Here is a 19,201-nt window from a genome sequence, read left to right on the forward strand (position 1 = left end):
TATTTTTAATTCAGCTGTGAAAATGTGAAGGTAAAAGTAGCACATTCAGAGTAATATGCAATCTCGTAATGCCACACTTCCTAACATGATATATCTATGAATTATAATTTTAAACAAACCTTTTTTGAGAATACATTTGTTATAACTTCAAGTTAAACAAATATATTTCAAGGATGACGCAATACATGAAGTCACAGATCAAGTAAACAGAGTAAGACGTGTGTACACTTTAACAGTCAACTCATAACTGAGTCCAAGTCTAGCAGCCGCTGGCTGGCTGCTTAGGTGGCGCTGCTGCAGCATGGCTGGCAGACAGCGCCGCATGTAGAGGACACGCGTAACTGTGCGGCAGCACTTTGAAAGATCGGCGAGTCACAACAACATTCGAAATATCTCACCCAAAAACTCAAAACTATATAAGAAGCGAACCTATTTGAAATTCATTGACACTGGCAACAGCCATGCTGCTGGACATTTACACTTAAGCCAACAGCCGATTGGAGTGTAGGTACATAACATGGTATGAGAGCATATCCCCTAGCATCCAAAGTACAAATCCATATTTTAGGAACATATCTGAAGGACTTGGATATCAACATTTAATTTCAATTCAAGTTGATTTTTTATATGTTAATATGTACATGTATATGTTAATCACATTAAAATCCAATTTCAATTTTACTGTGGATAAAACCACCAGTACTCATATGTAACTAGTAAAAAATAATATTTTGTATAGATAAAGTAACCGGTTAATAGAGAGATACTGCCACCTAAAACAATTTGAACAATAAATAAATAAATAAATAAATAAATAAATTTGAACCTGGCAGATGATGATTTTATTTATTCCCAAAGAGGGGCACAGTTTACACATCTTTCCCGTAAGTTTAGTCACTACTGATCATATAGATTGTCATTGCTAAAACAATTGGTATACTGTATGTATTAACCTAACTACGCTACACTACACAACATTATACTACACTGCACTGCTTAGTCTTATCTTCACAGGCATTTAAAGAACATGTCAGTTGTTGCTTATTTCTTCTTTTCTAATTTTAATATCATGTTGTCCATCTTCATTAACATTTTCAACACTTCATCAGCTTCAAAGCTTAACACACAGTGTTTAATTGTGTTCATGGCTTCAGTGGCTTTCAATATTGTAGGGACTGGCAGAGGTTCTGTTTATCCTTATCCTCACTTTCTTGTTTCTCTGCCATCTACTCCTGCAACACTTCATCAGTTGTCATGGACTGACAGATGGCAACACCTTCATCACACTCTCCATAAACATTGAAGCTAAGGCAAGTGGTATTTTTATGCTGCCCTATTATTTGCTGCCATTGTTCAGCTGCATTGTTTTCTGGTGTGGTGTCTTCTTCTGCAATGGCATTATTTGCTGATGTGATCTCTCCTGTAAGTGCCAGTATCCGATTAAAACCAGCCAGCCTTCTGAAAACAGTTGAATATTGTGATTTCTTGCACAGAATCTCAGGCATTTTCCACAAAATGCATAGAATGTAAGATCATCACTTTTCTTGTTGTACCATGAAGACATGCCGGCCTCTTCTGTATAAGAAATTTTCTGTGTTTTTGTTTCAGACATTTTATAATGCCTTGGTTGAGTGCTTGAAGGTGACTTGTAAAATTGGCAGGAAAAACATTACATTTGTATTAAGAATTTACAATGTATCTTGAGGATGTGCTGCACATTGGTCAATAAGAGGATGATTTTACTGTTTCTGACACCCAGCTTTCCATCCCAAGCGCTTAGATATTCTTCACATATGTGTGTCATTACTCATGCTTTCAATTATATGTATATATGGGTGGAAATGACCCCATATTTTTGAAACCATGGACTTTCTGTCTTGCCAGTTACTAGTTGCACAAACTTTTCTGTTCCAGTTTTATTGCAACATGACAGAACAACCAGCCTCTCTTTGCTGAATTTTTCACCGTGGCATTTCTCTCCTCTGAGCTCAAGGATTTTGTGACGAAGAAGGTGAAAAAATAGGCATGTTTCTTCTGTATTGTAAATATCATTGGGACTATACCTCTCAATGATTGATGGAAGAGTATTTTCTATGATTGAGTAGTTTTAGTGTTCACACTTCCAATCTCACCTTGAACAGATTCACACACTAAATTGTGTCGGCTGTTAAATGCTTCGATCCAGCCATGGATGCCTTGAAATCTTTGAGTCTTAGTTGTGCCAAATATGTAATTTTAGCATGAAGCTCACTACCATCAACTGGAATGTTCACTGTGTGAGCTTCCTTAAATCACTTTAGCAGGACACTTTCCAGTACTGGAAACTGACCATCATGGTTAAGTTTTCTTTTGCCTTTTCCCCCTTCTAGATATTTAGCTTAAATTCTTTTTCGCTTGTTCACTATGGTGTTTAATGTTGATAGAGGAATGTTCAGTTTTTGTGCAGTATCAGCACGCTTCATGTGGGAGTTTTTGTACACTTCTTGAATAATGTTCCACTTTTCTTCATAAGTGAATTGCCTTTTATCCATGGTGTATCAATACACTTTTTGACACAAGAAAGAAAATTATGCACTGAGATTAAACAAGCTCTGATGTTACGCTATACCACACTCAAACAAAGAAAGGCCAGTGACTGAGTTACACATGGTTTATCGTTTATGTTTGGGTGCTACAACATCGCTCCTGCTTCTGAACGGCACTTGTCAATAGGTCGCAAGTTCTTGGACTAGTGCCAACCTATACAAACTACATTACTACCCTGTACTTCCCGCGTGTCAAATTGGTCAGTTCCACCATAGCTGATGAACTGCACAGTTGCTGGCACTGTAAAACACCATCAAATTTGAACGCACTAAGAGGGAAGAGAGAACATATAAATGAATCTGTTAACACGCATTTCAATGCTATTAGGATTGGAACTTCCAAACCTGGACATACTATGTGGGAAAATGTGGTAATGAGGAATGTACTAACGAGATCCAACTGTACCAGTTTAATGCTGTAAGCACCATGCTCAGTTCTGTAAGGAATCTTCTCCTTTGCATTAAGTCATTTGTCTTTGCCCTGTATATTATTTGAGCCTTTGTTGCCCCAATGAGCAAGCTAAAAAATAGTTTAACAGACTACCAGTTGCTTAGTCTTGAAACAGAATATTCCAATTATAGATCATTGACAACATCTGCACCTCCTTTTGTGGGATTGTAGAATGTAATCACTTCATATTTATTCACTTCACCACTCTCAATGACTGTACTCCTGTCACTGTGGGTGGTAGATGCTATTAGTAAATTAATTTTCTGTTTTTTGTGTGGAACATATGCACATAGGTTGCAATTGTTACCTGGTTACTCTCCCAACATGAAAATATTGTCGTTTATTGGCCTACTCGTTACTGACAGGAGTTCCAGTGGAAGTTCTCTCCTATTCCTCTCCAGAGTACCTACTACTGTGTGTCGATGATCAGTGTGCAGCTCATTAGCGACTGGTATGGATATAAAATAGTGGCCCATCATCATGTTCCTACCTGTGTTGTCAGTGTATTGAATTAATAGTAACATCTCATTCCTTCATCACTGGGTATTTGAAGTGGTCCAGCAGGCTGTTTGCCTGCATATACTTCCATATTTAGGGTGTGAAAAATTCTTCCATGACAGAGAACACACAGTTTTATACAGTATTTTACTGGCTTATTTGGAGTATTCCATCTGAATTACTTTTAGATAGAATAATCAGTAATGAGAGTTTCGGGTGAAGTTTACACACCTCCAGGCCAATATCAGTTGAATTAATTGAATTAAATTACTATCAGATCCCATCTTCATTAACATTTTTTCACCCGTCAAATCCACTATAAATAAAAATCTATTGTATCACACCATCTCTTAACTATAAGCTACAGCTTGACCTGAAATATTATCTAATTATAAATCAATGAAAGATTTGCTGATAATGGTGATGTACATACAAATAAGTCCATGGAATTCTTCCAGATTATTTTCTGTTGTTGTTAATGTTCATACACATCCACAAACTCATTAAACATTTAATAGGTACCAGGTTGTGTGTTTCCTTCTTCTGCACCCTCATAGACTTTTGTCAAATATTACAGCTTGGAGAAGAGTATCAAACTGCCATTCACTCATTGGTGCAATTACAAAACTCTGGTGCAGCCCCATCGGTGGCCCACAATTCATCAGAAGTGAGATGCTGTGACTTTTTCACTCTTGAAGTATGAAACACCAAGGAAAACAGATAATTCTTCGAAATCTGTATGTGGGTAGTCTTGAGCTCTTCATGGATAAGTTCCTGGCATTCTGTCTAGTTCTTTGTTTGTGTATTTTAAAACGCGGTGAATTACACCATCTCAGAAATTTTTTTTGCAGTAATCCAGAACCTTTTTTGGATTTTTGGCTTTCCCTTCACACCTGGAAGCTGTTTCCCAATATTATGGCAAGCAGTTTTTGCTAGAGGGGCTCTATGCTTGAACCATTTAGTTTTTCCATCCCTATCTTGATACATATGACATTTTGCAAAAATTGGGGGTACAGTAGAAACAGTTTTAAGGGCCCTGTATTTACATGGATACTGGCACCATCTTCTCCATACAGGCAGTGTCTGCACAGATAAATTATTGCTTATGAATGGATCACTGACAAATTTTTTTCTTTGTCACTGTCTGTATTCAGCCTGTGCGAATTCTGGTGGTGCTCGAATTGACGCAGACCCAATGTCCAAATGAAGTGAAATGCATTAGTATTTAATGTATAAAATTACATGGTTCCAGAATGATGTGGTTCACCGATGTAGGTGATATCACAACAGCAAATTTTAGATCAGAATAGCGTATGCTAGTTGCCAAATATGTCAATGTTACTATAATGTAATTAGATAGATAAAAACTCTACTCACCAAATGGCAACAGGAGAACATACATATAAAAGGTACTACAAATGCAAGCTTCTGAAGCCAGTGGCTCCTTCTTCTGGCAGATAGTTTGAAGAGGAAGGAAGAGGGGTGAAGGAAAAGGACTGGTGAGGTTTAAGGAAAAGGGCAGAGTTCAGAAAAGCCACCCAGAACCTCGGATCAGGTGAAACTTACTGGACGGGTGAGAAGGAAACACTTTTCCGAAGTCTCTCCATTTTCCTAACTCTCACCAGTCCTTTTCCTTAATCCGTCTTCCTTCCCCTTCAACGCTTCTGCCAGGAGGAGGAGCCACTGGTGTCAAAAGCTTGCATACATAGTACCTTTTTCCCTGTTATATTTTCAAAAACTGGTTATTTTCAATGTTTTTATAAGGCTTTCATAAAGACTTGATGATTTTCTCATAACAGAGTCATTTTCCCTTACATACAATGTAATATGCTGCAGTAGCACAAAGTATGTGTCTTTGTCCTAGATAGTTAAACAAATCCTCTTTTTTCAGTATTTAGCTCCTTCAAAAGATAAACATGCAAAAACATTTCATGTTTTGCAGGCCGTTCTTTTGTCCATCTTCTTCTTACTGATTTGTTTATTTTTATAACTTCACAAATAACAGCATTGACAGACTAAGCATCTTGTAAGCAAATTTAATTAATCTGGGCTTGGTTAGAAAATATTCTGCACTCTCGGACTACTGATTCAGAACTGAGTGAAAGCTGCATTGAGACTGGAAGGTGTGGATGTGAATTGAATACTTCAGACCCGATGTGCAGATGATCATTGTGAACATGGAATCACTTGCAGACTGCTCTATTGCTGTGTTGAACTCGTCGCACTCTGACTTTGCATTGGTATTTGAAGACAAGTCCCTTACATGAATACTCTCATCTCTTGCTTTCTCTAGCCACATTAATAGCTATTTGTATACTATGACTCATTCCCTCTAAAATTTAATATATTTTTACAGCTGACAGAGAATGTCATGTTTTCCATGTACACATCTGCTTCATTCAGTATGTAAATGAGAATACTTAACCTTTCTTATAGAGGATCTAATATATGCAGAATTTGTGCAGGAGGAAAAATTGACCCAGTCACACATTATTAGCACAAAGAAACAAACTGAAAGAGAAGCACAGTGGCGATTCAGAAGTGTAGAAGAAATTGTTACTTAATAACTTCCATGTGAGGAAAAAATCTAACACTGTGCACTGCTTCAAAGAAAGTCAGTACTAGCAGGCTTTACTTTAGTTTAACTGACAAAGGACCCCTGGACTTCAGAGAGATCAAAGAAAGCATTGCTACATCAACACTTCAATATCATTAAAATGCAGTATATTCAAATATTTCAGTAAAATGATGAATGTTAGACTTTTTTCTCTAGTATGCGCTATCGTGGGATCCTTTCCAATCACTTCTTGTGTATTGGAAATGGGCAACTGCCTCCATTTGAGTTTTCTGTGATGCAGTGATGCATCAGTTTTAGTTTTTTTTTAACAGAAGGTAAACACTGAAAAAGTAAAAAATTCAAACTTCTCCTTTTCATCAGTGTTAGTTCAAAAGCTCTTCTGCAGGCAACTTCTGGGAGAAGTAATCTGCATACTGGAAGTTCATCATTCTGTATCAAGATCATAAATGCAATAAAATTTCTCTACACAGACCCCAAACCAGGTACTTAGTTTCTAAATAATTCTTGAATATCAGGAATTTTGTTTCATTGACACAATGAATACTGTACTTTTAATTCTTGTACTTCAAGTACTAATACCTTTAACACCCTCTGCATATATTTTCCAATCTTCTTTTTGATGTGGCCTAGCGCAGGCGAAGTTAAAAATATATTTTTATTTTGCTTTTGTTCTCTCTCTCTCTCTCTCTCTCTCTCTCTCTCTCTCTCTCTCTCTCTCTCTCTCTCTCTCTCTCCCCCTCCCTCCCTCCCTCCCTCCCCCCTCCCCCTCTCTCCCCCTCCCCCTCTTCAAAAAGAGACATACCTCTGTATGTCATCTGTTCTGTGTGGTTATCCATGGTTAATAATTTTTTTTATATGATAAGCTTCATAATGTGATACCACACACAGTAGTATTTCCATGTTCTGAATTCATACCAGGCTCACGGATGCACTTTCTGTTCCGAGCACACAGCACATTTAAGCACTGGTGTACCCTGCTTTGATTTGGAAAGGATTGTTTGGAAAATCCTTGCCAATATATGGTAGAAGATCCTTATCATCAAAGCTCTTTCCTTGCTAGCTTTCCTCCATTTCAACAGTTTGTCTTACCAGAGACAGAAGACACTCTGGTATTGGCATTTTTTTGCCATTAATACTCAATAGAGAGCATGAGCATTTTAAAATGTACAGATGGAGTAAGTACAAAAAGAGCTTTTTATTCCGCTTCAAACTGTTCCACACTGGTTTGACTGGACTCAGTAGCATGCCAATACAGACAACTGCCCCCATACTCAAGTCATAATACATAACAAATGGAGGTCTTGTAATCCTTTCACCAGTGTTTCTGTCAGTCTTTTCAGTCTGAAACATTTTGTAATATTACTGGTGGTCAACAACTACACTCCTCATTTGTGGTACCACTTGCAGGGCAGGTCAAACATTGGATCAGTAGATATAAACTGGATTTCTCCTCATTTCAGTTTGTCTTGTAGTTTTGGGCATGTTGTGCATGTTGCTGTTAACAGTAACACACATGTTAGATAAATTGTTATGAAGCCAGAGGGAGAGGTGTGTGCTTGAATGAATACCAATTGTCAATGTAAACAGCATGACCCGGGTTCAGATATGGCTTCATGAGTGTTACCACTATGTTGTCAGTTTTCCCCAAATTGTGGAAGCCATTTTCCATGGTTGCATCCGTGTACTCAACTAAATCTAGGACGTAACTTTTCCAACAATCGCACAACACATGTTTTTATTCCAGACCTAATTCTTTTGGACGGAATGTATTGTTTGAAAGATAATTGCTCTTTAAACATCAATGCAGAGCCTCAGTTCGAATGAAATACAGTCTGGAATGTTGTGCAAACTTTATCCACAATGTTTCTAATTTTGAATGGCCTGTTTCAATTGTTGCTGGCAGAGTTATCACTAAAATAAAGCGTTCTCAAAATAAACTGAAAACAGTCTTTGGACATAATTTTGTCAAAAACTAGTGTGTTCCAGAATCATTCCCTGGACGATTAGTCAATAATTTTCAGCTTTTTCACATGAGCCATAAGCAGACACATAACAGTGGAGGAATAGAGTTCCTCAGGTCCCATTTCTATCCATCTGGACAAATGAGGATGCACCGATTCTGGCATATTTGCCTTGGTGTATAAATAAAATCTATTGGTTTCATCTGCAACAGATTTCATCAGCGCTTCTGTGAAAAATATCAGGAAATATGAGAGAATACTGGAGTTTTGATCTAATACACACTTGCATCCCAAAGCTGAAACATCGAATGCAAGCAGAAATCAACAAAAATCGCTTTTTTCCTAGTCAAACATGTCGCTAAAGTGTGCTCTTTTACCAAACAGTTAGCTCTTATTATCAGGAACTTCAGATTCTGAAGAAATTTCATCTCTTGTAGAGACGGATGGATGTGTTGTATTGACTCAGAACTGTTGTTTCAGAATTCTGTTGAAGTGTCGTCACTGTCAAAGAGTTCATTCTGACTGCCACTTCTAATTAGAATCTCTAAGACTTCTTCCTGTTTACAATCATGATGGCATGCCATTTTCCCAATCAAAAATGAGTATGCAAACAGCAATGCAAATAAAATATCAGTATCAAATGCACACAACCCAGGCATTGAAAAGCTACTGAGCACTCAGAACAGAAATACAGCTACATGGCTGCTCTACCTGGCCCCTCTATCTGGCTGTTAAGTACCTCGCGCGGTAATACATCAGGAGCGCACAGAGACTGCAGCGGCCAAATCTATTAACTTGCTGGGAGCACAAAGGTGGCAGCAAGGGGCCACGTGTATACACTTCTAGATCAGCTGATGGAAGGATCAGAGAAGCACGTCAGTGCCTCCAGAACATTACAGAATGGAATCAGCAAAAACTGTTAACATGTTTAGAATAGTCAAAGGATTAAAATTCAGGGTGAAAAAACATTGATAAGATTCGTTGACAACGTTGCTATCCTCAGTGAAGGTGAAGAACAACTAATGAATGAAATTAACAGGCCAGAGAGTACAGAATATTGATTGAGAGAAAAGCAAGGAAAGACAAATGTAATGAGACACAGCAGAAGTCAGAAGGGTGAGAAACTTAAATTGGTGATCACAGAGTAGACAAAATTAAGGAAATGTGCTATTTTGGAAACAAAATAACTCAGGTTAACCTCCATTCAGAGGCTGTTGGACGCAGTGACTGTTATTTTGACTTGTAAATAATAGATTTCAGCTATCAGTCACCCTTTGGAATTTTTATTGGCAGATCTAAATTTCAGCTAGAAACTAGCCACTCTCAATGCACTATCGTTTTTGGTCAATGCATGTAATGTCTGTTGGTCGGGCTTTGTCCACAGTTCATTGAATACTAGTATGGCTAGTTTCTAGCTGAAATCTAGATCTGCCAATAAAAATTCCAAAGGACAACTGATAGCTGAAGTCTACTATTTACGAATCAAAATAACTCATAATGTATGAAGCAAACAGGACATAAAAAGCAGACTGGCACAAGCAAAAAGGGCATTCCTGGCCAGGAGAAGTCTACTGGTATCAGACATATGTCTCAATTTGAGTAAGTAATTCCTGAGAATGTATGTTTGGAGGTCAGCGTTGTATGGTAGTGCTTCATGGACTGCGGAAAAACTGTAACAGAAGGCATGTGAGATGATGTGCTATAGGAGAATGTTGAAAGGTTGTTGTTGTGGTCTTCAGTTCTGAGACTGGTTTGATGCGGCTCTCCATGCTACTCTATCCTGTGCAAGCTTCTTCATCTCCCAGTACCTACTGCAACCTACATCCTTCTGAATCTGTTTAGTGTATTCATCTCTTGGACTCCCTCTACGATTTTTACCCTCCACGCTGCCCTCCAATGCTAAATTGGTGATCCCTTGATGCCTCAGAACATGTCCTACCAACCAATCCCTTCTTCTAGTCAAGTTGTGCCACAAACTCCTCTTCTCCCCAATCCTATTCAATACCTCCTCATTAGTTGTGTGATCTAACCATCTAATCTTCAGCATTCTTCTGTAGCACCACATTTCGAAAGCTTCTATTCTCTTCTTGTCCAAACTATTTATAGTTTATGTTGCACTTCCATACATGGCTACACTCCATACAAATACTTTCAGAAACAACTTCCTGACACTTAAATCTATACTCGATGTTAACAAATTTCTCTTCTTCAAAAATGCTTTCCTGACCATTGCCAGTCTACATTTTATATCCTCTCTACTTCGACCATCATCAGTTATTTTGCTCCCCAAATAGCAAAACTCCTTTACTACTTTAAGTGTCTCATTTCCTAATCTAATTCCCTCAGCATCGCCCGACTTAATTCAACTACATTCCATTATCCTCGTTTTGCTTTTGTTGATGTTCATTTTATATCCTGCTTTCAAGACACTGTCCATTCCGTTCAACTGCTCTTCCAAGTCCTTTGCTGTCTCTCACAGAATTACAATGTCATCGGCGAACCTCAATGTTTTTATTTCTTCTCCATGGACTTTAATACCTACTCCGAATTTTTCTTTTGTTTCCTTTACTGCTTGCTCAATATACAGATTGAATAGCATCGTGGAGAGGCTACAACCCTGTCTCACTCCCTTCCCGACCACTGCTTCCTTTTCATGCCGCTCGACTCTTATAACGGCCATCTGGTTTCTGTACAAATTGTAAATAGCCTTTCGCTCCCTGTATTTTACCTCTGCCACCTTCAGAAGTAAGTGGACTGATAAAGTAAAGAATGAGTTTGTTCTCTGCAGAATCAATGAAGAAAGGAACATATGGGAAACACTGACAAGAAGAAAGGATGATAAGTCATGTGTTGAGACATCAGAGAATAACTTCCCTGGTATTAGAGGGAGCTGTAGAGGGTAAAAACTGTAGATGAAGACAGAGATTGAAATACAGCCAACAAATAATTGAGGGCATAGGTTGCAAGTGCTACTCTGATATGAAGAGATTGGCACTTCGTGGTTGGCTGCATCAAACCAGTCAGAAAACTGATGACTTAAGGGGATAAACAAAAGTGATGTCCTCTCAATAGATTGTCATTATGCAATAGGTCCCCTAAAGAGACTCCTACCCTATACTCGTTGATTCTCTTCTGTAGTGTTGCTGCACAGTAAGGGATTGACAGAGAACATTGAAAAAGTTCAAAGGGGGGTAACATTTTGTGTTGCTGTGGAATAGGGGAGAGAGAGTCACAGATATGGTACATGAGTTAAGGAGGCAGTCATTAAAACAAAGGTGTTTTTTGTTGTGGCGAAATCTTTTCATGAAATTTTAATCACCAATTTTATCCTCTGAATGTGAAAATATTTTGTTGAAGCCCACCTACATAGGGAGAGATGATTGTCGTAAGACAACAGGGGAAGTCTGAGCTTGTGTGGAAAGAGTAAAATGTTAATTTTTTCCATGCACTGTATAAGGTGGAATGGTAGAGAAATTGTCTGAACATGATTTGATGAACATTCTGCAAAGCACGTAGGTGTGAGTTGCAGAGTAGTCATGTAGATGTAAATGTGCATTATTGATAAGAATTTTGTGAGTAATCACTGTTAAGATATTTATTCACTGTTCTGGATGTGTCAAAAGTGCTTTTACACTGACAACTTTTACACAGTATGTTTTCGTTAATAACTTTATGCATTCATAATGTTTTGTGAAGTTTGATTTTGTGTTCTGTTTGCATTGATTCTCAAAACAATGGGTAACCTTTCCAGGTTCCTCTGAAGCTGCTGATAAACATTTGTTGCTCTACTCATGTGGCGATGGTGAGGTTGTCATATATGATCCAAAGAAACCAGACGCAGGTTTGAAAATATTTTGTTCATAACTCTTTCTTGTGTATTAATGTATTAATTTGATTCTGACCATTGAGGCCATTGTACAGTGTACTGAACTGATTTCAAAGCGTTAATGAAAGGAAGTCTGTGTGTTGCTGCTAATTTCGAATAATTATTTTTTGTGTATTAGTTGTGTGGAAAATATATTAGTAAAAAGTTCTGTTGATGAACGAAATAAGTTTACCAATCTAGTATATTGCTAATTAAGATCTTGGAGGGAAAAAGCATGTGACCTCACAACTGTTCTTATTTGTAATAGGTCCAGGAAAATATTGGGAATGGTGGTTTGAGTAGAGCTACTCTTAAAGTAAATTTCATATTACGCAAGCTTTTTTGTAATATGAAAAAATGTAGTGTACATGTTGCCACACATCAAAGATATTTCCAAAATTCATTGTTTTTTGCTGGGTTCCTTAAAAAAAAATTTGCAGTGTATGTGTTGCCACACGTAAAAGATCTTTCCAAAACACACTGTTTTTCCTGGTTTCCATTTCCCAAACTGTCTGGAAGTTCTATGCCAGTATATAAAACCTTTATCAATCAAGGGACTGATAAGTTTCACAGCTCCGAGATAAAGTATAATGTCAGTTAACACTTTCATCCAGGGTAGGCTTACAGTGTATTTTCATCTCGAAGAAAGTGTATTTTCACACAGGAAAAAGAGTATTTGTAACCAAGAAATCCAGGAAAAATCCATGAATGTTTTTTCCTTGTTTTTATACACCAATCCATAAGCTGCTGTTAGAAGTTGAACATGACAAATATGACTGGATTTTTGGTTAGGCTAGCCCCAAGTTTTGAGATATTGGCAGAAGAATTATGCCAACAAATGAATGTTACATATGGTTTAACCCCCCCACTCCCCCTTTTAGACACTTAAGTTGAGAGTTGTTCAGTTCATAGGACAGGTGTTTTTTTCCAGTAATATTAAAGTAAGGTGTAATAATGAAACACTACCAATGTGCTGGCATCTTTTTGCTGCATTTGAAGCAAATATATCATTTGAGAATTTATCCTCTCTCTTCACACTTAGATATGGAAGTGATTTTTAAGTCAGGGTAGTGAATGAATAATGACACCCTCCTTTTTGATATTACCGATTCTGTGTAGGATGGTTATTTCTTAAAGAAGTAGACATCAAATTAACTTCAGTGAAGATGTAACCAAAAGCAAGCTTCAGTAAAGATATAGCAAAAGCAGGGATGTTAAGAATACTGATTGTAAAGATCTACAAAAGGAATAAAAAGATGGAGTTTGCAAGCAAGGATATGTTATGAAACTGTGGATGTTATGTACTGTGGATTTAAAAGCTGTCTATAATTATTGCAGTTCACCAGTTTTGTGTGAACACACAAAGGCTGAATGTATATGCCTGAAATTGTAATCCTGCATCCATAATTCTATAAGATTGTGTACATACCAAGAGTTATGAGATTATTTATTGTCTTAGAAAAGGTAAATATTTCATAGGGAGCAAGTAATTAGTTTTGTATAATGTCATTGTGTTTTTATACACATTCATCTCTTAGTTATTGGAATAAGGGCTTTAATAAGCTTGTTATTGATCAGCACAGTACAAACTCCTGTGCATCATCAGTTGTAGATAATTGTAATCAGTCCAATGTATGGCACACAAGTTTCATTAATATGACTTCTTTTAACATAACCATTTTGCATTTTTGATAAAGGTATTGATTCATGCCACATGCTCTTTGTTACTGAAAGCCCTCCTCATCCTCCTCCCCCCCCCCCCCCCCCCCCCCCCCACTCTCTCTCCAAGTGTCAAGTAACAGGGATGTTTTTGTTATACGTGACTCCAAGATCCAAGAATTGCTCATATTTTGCTCCTGTAGTCTTACAAAATTCTCCCTGGGTAAATACTGACGACTGGCATTCTTACAAATACTGTATGAACATATCAAACAGATGATAATGCCTCTCAGAAAGTAGAATGGTCATTGGTCATGAAGAACATCACTTGGTACTCTGAGAAAGTCTGGCAGCTGCACTGGTTTATAAGTAGACCAGATGCAGGAAATAACGTCTTTCAAATTGTGGAGAAGTGGTACCTTGTTAAAAATATCCTTGTATTATTATTAAGCAGTTGATTTTTAAGTTGCTTTCCAGTAAACTGTCTTTCAGTGTCCTATCAGCTGAAGTTATGTGACATTGGAATTCTTGGACCATGTAACATATGTTGCTAAGAAAACAGTATGTAAAATAAGGGAAAGGCAACCACTCACCTATAGCAGCATAGAAACACATGACAGGGAACACTGTTCATATTAACTTCTGAGCTCTTGTTATTTTACTAAAAAAGTACTACATCCATGCACATAACCACATAGATTGGTTATTGTGTGTGAATGAATGTTTGAACTTTAACATGTAAAACAACAAGAGCTGGAAAGCTAATGTGAATGGTCTTTTTGTGATCCACACCTCAGTCCGCTACAGGTAAGTGGGTTCTTACCCTTATTTTACATATTATTCCATCTAAATCTGTTATTGTTTAAGAAAACACAATAATAATAATAATAATAATAATTTTTCTATCATCAGCAATTTTTTTTCTGTTTGTTGGAATAATCAGTAACCAGCACAAAAGAAATTTTATTTCTTTACCTGTTTCAAGCACCTAGTGCCCTTTTTCAGAAGGCTATACTGAAAAATATACCATAAATAAGTATAAATTAGATAAGAATATTAAAATTTAAGAACAAAAGGTTTAAAAATTTAACAATGAATAAGTGGTAGTTACTTACAATTTTCGCATTATTTGTAGGCTTCAAAAGTAAGAGATATGCAGCATATTGCTGTGGCCCTAGAAAATACACCAATAATATTTAATAAAATAATGAAAACATTAATGCAAAAATAGCTCTTATATGCTTAAATGTGGTTCATAGTGTGTGTACAAAAATGATATAAGCAAACGAAACAACAAGTGTAGATATTGTGACATAACTAAAGCTAATCTTCTAATAACATGCATATCTTGAGGTTATACTAAAGTATAATCAAACAAAGAACAAAAACTTACGCAATTTTAGTTGCCATAAGGCATTAATGAAATTGTAAGTGCAAATACTCAGTGTAGTAAGCAATGTATAAAAACCTATGATAAATATAATAAGTTAATACAAACAAGTGGTGCTGTGGATGGGAATTGTGGGAAATCATCTCAGAAACAGCTCTAGTGGGGTCAGTAGTGTGGTAGCTGGGAAACTGTTGGCAAAAACAAAGTGAAAAGTGCATCGTGTGGCTAGAACCTGTAACTTGGGCACATAGAGAGAGAATTTTCTATCATTAGCTAGTATTAAGTATCAGAAAGTGTTGGCACAATTGTGTACTTCTGCAATAGTGAAACAACTAGTACTGGAATGTATGCAGGTCACAAGTACGATTCACAAAAGAATAGTAATGAGCAGCATTCGTAACAATTGTATGGTACCGTAAGTTGTAGAACACATTGCTGAAATGGTGTAGAGATGTCAGTAGTGTGCTACCAGGAAATACTTTCACACAAACAGTATGGGAGATGTACTAAGGGGTAAGGAGCAATAACTGGAGTAAATAGAGAAACAATTCCTAGTCAGTATCCAAAATGAAAGGTCAAAAATTATTGGAGGAGAAAGGAAACATGGGCATCAGTGTACACTTCTGTTACAGTGGAATAACTAGTTCAGAAATATATGCAAGTAACAGCTCAACACAGTGGTAAATTGCCAAGCTACAGTGTGTAATATACTAACAATCTACTGACTGTAAATAGCAAATCTATGATGATCCATGTATAGCCACTTTCTGCAAATTACTGAGACTAATGTAGCAATTGCAACCTGCTGACTATGACTTACTGAACATAACTACAAACAAAGTGTTGTAGTAACGATTGTCACTTACCAAATGACAGTGTTCTACCTATGAGAACTGCTGCCACTTACACGAAATGAAATGAAATTTCGTGTGGTGAGGACCTCCTGGTGGATGGACCTGATCGCCTGGTGAAAGTCTTTTGAGATGACGCCACTTCGGCGACTTGCGCATCGATGAGGATGAAATGATGATGAAGATGATGCAAACACCCAGTCCCTGAGTGGAGAAAACCTCCAACCCATCCGGGAATCAAACCCGAGCTCCCCAGCATGACAAGCGGATACGCTGTCAGCTACAGTGGTGGACACCACTTACCTTTTCAGGTAGCTAACCATTTATTATTGCAGATACTAAGCCATCTGCAACCTACAGGTGCATTTTTGCTAGAGATGGTTAGCTCTGTATAAACAGTGGCCTATAGAGATACTATTCTTAAACTTACAGATGCTCTAGTTTATAGTTACAAATAGTGTTGATTGGTAATAAGCACTTTTAGTCATTCAGTGTTAGATAATCAAACCTATTGTACTTATGAGTGTCACTAGTTATATTTACTTAATGAAGCCTATTTAGGACTTTGTACACATTTATGAACTAGTTATTCCACTGAAACAGAAGTACAAAATGATGCCTATATTTCCTTTTTTCTGTAGTTGTTTTCAGCCCTTCATTTTTGCACTGATTAGAAATTGTTTCTCCATTTACTCCAGTTACTGCTTCTCACCCCTTAGTGCATCTCAGGTGCTGTTCGCGCACTGTATTTCCTGCTGCATGCTATTGGCCCTTCTACACCAGATCAGCAAAGTGTTCTAAAACTTACAGTCCCATACAATTTCTACGAATGCCGCTAGTTACAATTCTTTCATAAATTGTACTTATGACCTGCATATATTGCAGTACTAGCCATTTCACTATAATCAGTCCATATTTATATATTACAAAAATAAGTGTAAAATGTGTGTTCTGCTAAAACTCAGAAACAAGTCCTGGTACAATCAAGGGAGTTATATGTTGTGGTAGCCATTTGTCACCCATTCCCACCCATGAAGAAGGTTCCCATTTTTACCTGAAGGGTGTGCTTTTGAAGATATAAGAGCTGGGAAATTTTGCCCTCTAGAAATTTCTAGGACATTCCAGAACGTTCATGGGTATTCGAGAACATTCCAGAACATTTGAGAGCATGCCATAACATTCCAGAACATTCTCAAATGTTGTGGAATGTTCTGGAGGATTGGGACCATTCAAAGCCATTTTGGTATGAGTAGAATTCGCCACTGATGGTGCTACCCATTAGTAGGGGTATATAAAGAAAGACCCATCATGGGTTCGAATGTCAGTTTCTTATCAGTGAGAAAGAGAGGAGCTGGAAAAGTAGTGCAGTGAGTGAATAAAAACAAACAGTCAAGGTTGAGTAGTCAATGTGATACGGTGACTGAATATAAATTGAACATAAAGTGTGTAAAGTGTACTTTGTATTTGTTAATAAAAAGTTAATTTGATTTATATTTTAGGCACTGCCCAAATGTAAAAGTAGATACGTATGCAAAAATAGAAGTGGAATGGATGCTTTAAGTAAGACTGAATCGGAAGAAACTACACACAGAAGACTACATCCACCTTTGATGACATTGGAACATTGGTAATCCTACCCTCATCATACACATGCACGAATACACTCAAGATGCCATGAACTACATATGAACATGTGGACGACCTGACTTCTTGAGAACATTCACATGCAACTCATGGCCAAAAATCAAAGAACAGCTAAAATATGCGCAAGCCCCCAGGCACTGACACGACATGATAGCTTGAGTTTTCCAACAAAAACAAATTAGATGTATTAAAGTCATCATAAAATACCACATCTTTTGAACTGTTAGATGCTGGATGTACACAATCAAATGGCAAAAATGAGGACTACCTCACTCACACAATCTCACATGACTACATGATTGAATTCATCCCACACACCTTGACAAAATCATCCGAGCTGAATTCCCCAATCCACAAAAAAATACAGAACTGTACGACATAGTTGTGAAAAACGTGATTCCTGGAGCATGCGAGTCATTACAACCCAATTCGCCATGTTTGAGTGATTGAAAATGTAAGGAAAAAAAAAAAAAAAAAACCAGAACCATAAGTGGATGACACACAAACCGGAGTTGATGGCTACCTCAAGTACAGAAAACGACAACCCAAAAACAGTGGCTTCACAGCAAAAATACGAATATGAAGCAGTGACAAACTGGAAACAAATAATCACTGGGTATTACCATATAACACACTACTTTCTAAAATGTTCCAAGCACACGTAAAACTAGAATACTGGAATTCAGTGAAATCTATCAAATATGTATGTAAGTATGTGAACAAAGGCAGTGGCAAGGTTGTATTTCAGATTGCCAAAGACTGTGAACAACAAAAAAAGAAACAATGAGTTCCTCATGTACCAAATGGGAAGATACATAAACAGTAATGAAGCAGCATGTCACATTTTCAGTTTTCCCATATAAGAATGCGAACCAGCTGTGCAATATCTAGCTGTACATCTGGAGAATGGATAGAGGGTTTAGTTCACAAAAGACACTGCCAGAAAAATTTCAAGCAAACCACCTCGGACCACAACATCAACAGCTTTCTACCAACTGTGCCAAATGGATCTATTCATGAAAACATGACTACATGTCGACATCCTTACATATTATATGTGGAACACAACAAGGGAAAAATCTTTTGACGACAAAAACAGGGAACTCCAGTAGGAGATCATCCAGGAATCATGAAAACTGGTGGCATTAGGCCAAGTATACATCATACATCTGAACAATGCCGAATGTTTCCATCTTTGTATGTTGCTACACGAAACATGGGGACCAACAAGTTTAACAAAGCTCAAGACCATTGACAGTTACCTATGACAGATGTACAGAGAGAAGCGTGCCACTTAAGACTACTGAATAACAACAACCACTAGGAATTCACACTACAAGAAGCCTCACTCACAGCCTCAGCTGAATGAGTGAAAGACTTAATTTGCATGATTCTAAAAACATGTAATCCATCAAATTCAAAACAACAGCTGTGGAACTCCTTTAAAGAGAGTTTGAGTGATGACATCCTGTACCAAATTCGACAACCTCACCATGAACTGACCATCAAATTAAACGACAACATCTTCATTGGAACACTCATTTGCCTAGAATATAAATGTTTAGCAATAAGCAACCAGACCTTAGTAAAACTTCAGTTGCAAGCATCCTGAAAAAATGCTGTCAGTGCTAAAATTCAAAATTACAAAGGAAAAAGCTACAACATTAATGAACTACTTCAGTACATTGTTCACAACAAAATCACTACTCAGTGACAATC

At 37.3% G+C, this 19,201-nt stretch overlaps 1 protein-coding gene across 1 annotated transcript in view; it reads left to right on the top strand.

The window, feature by feature from the left end:
- Positions 1-19,201, top strand: part of LOC126174816 (gem-associated protein 5) — a 313,470-nt gene that overhangs the window by 103,404 nt on the left and 190,865 nt on the right. Inside the window, exon 9 of the mRNA XM_049921193.1 lies at positions 11,825-11,914. Within this exon, the coding sequence (XP_049777150.1) occupies positions 11,825-11,914 (90 nt within the window). The remainder of the gene's footprint in view (positions 1-11,824; positions 11,915-19,201) is intronic.

Source organism: Schistocerca cancellata, chromosome 3 (assembly GCF_023864275.1).
Source record: "Schistocerca cancellata isolate TAMUIC-IGC-003103 chromosome 3, iqSchCanc2.1, whole genome shotgun sequence".
Lineage (NCBI taxonomy): Eukaryota > Metazoa > Arthropoda > Insecta > Orthoptera > Acrididae > Schistocerca > Schistocerca cancellata.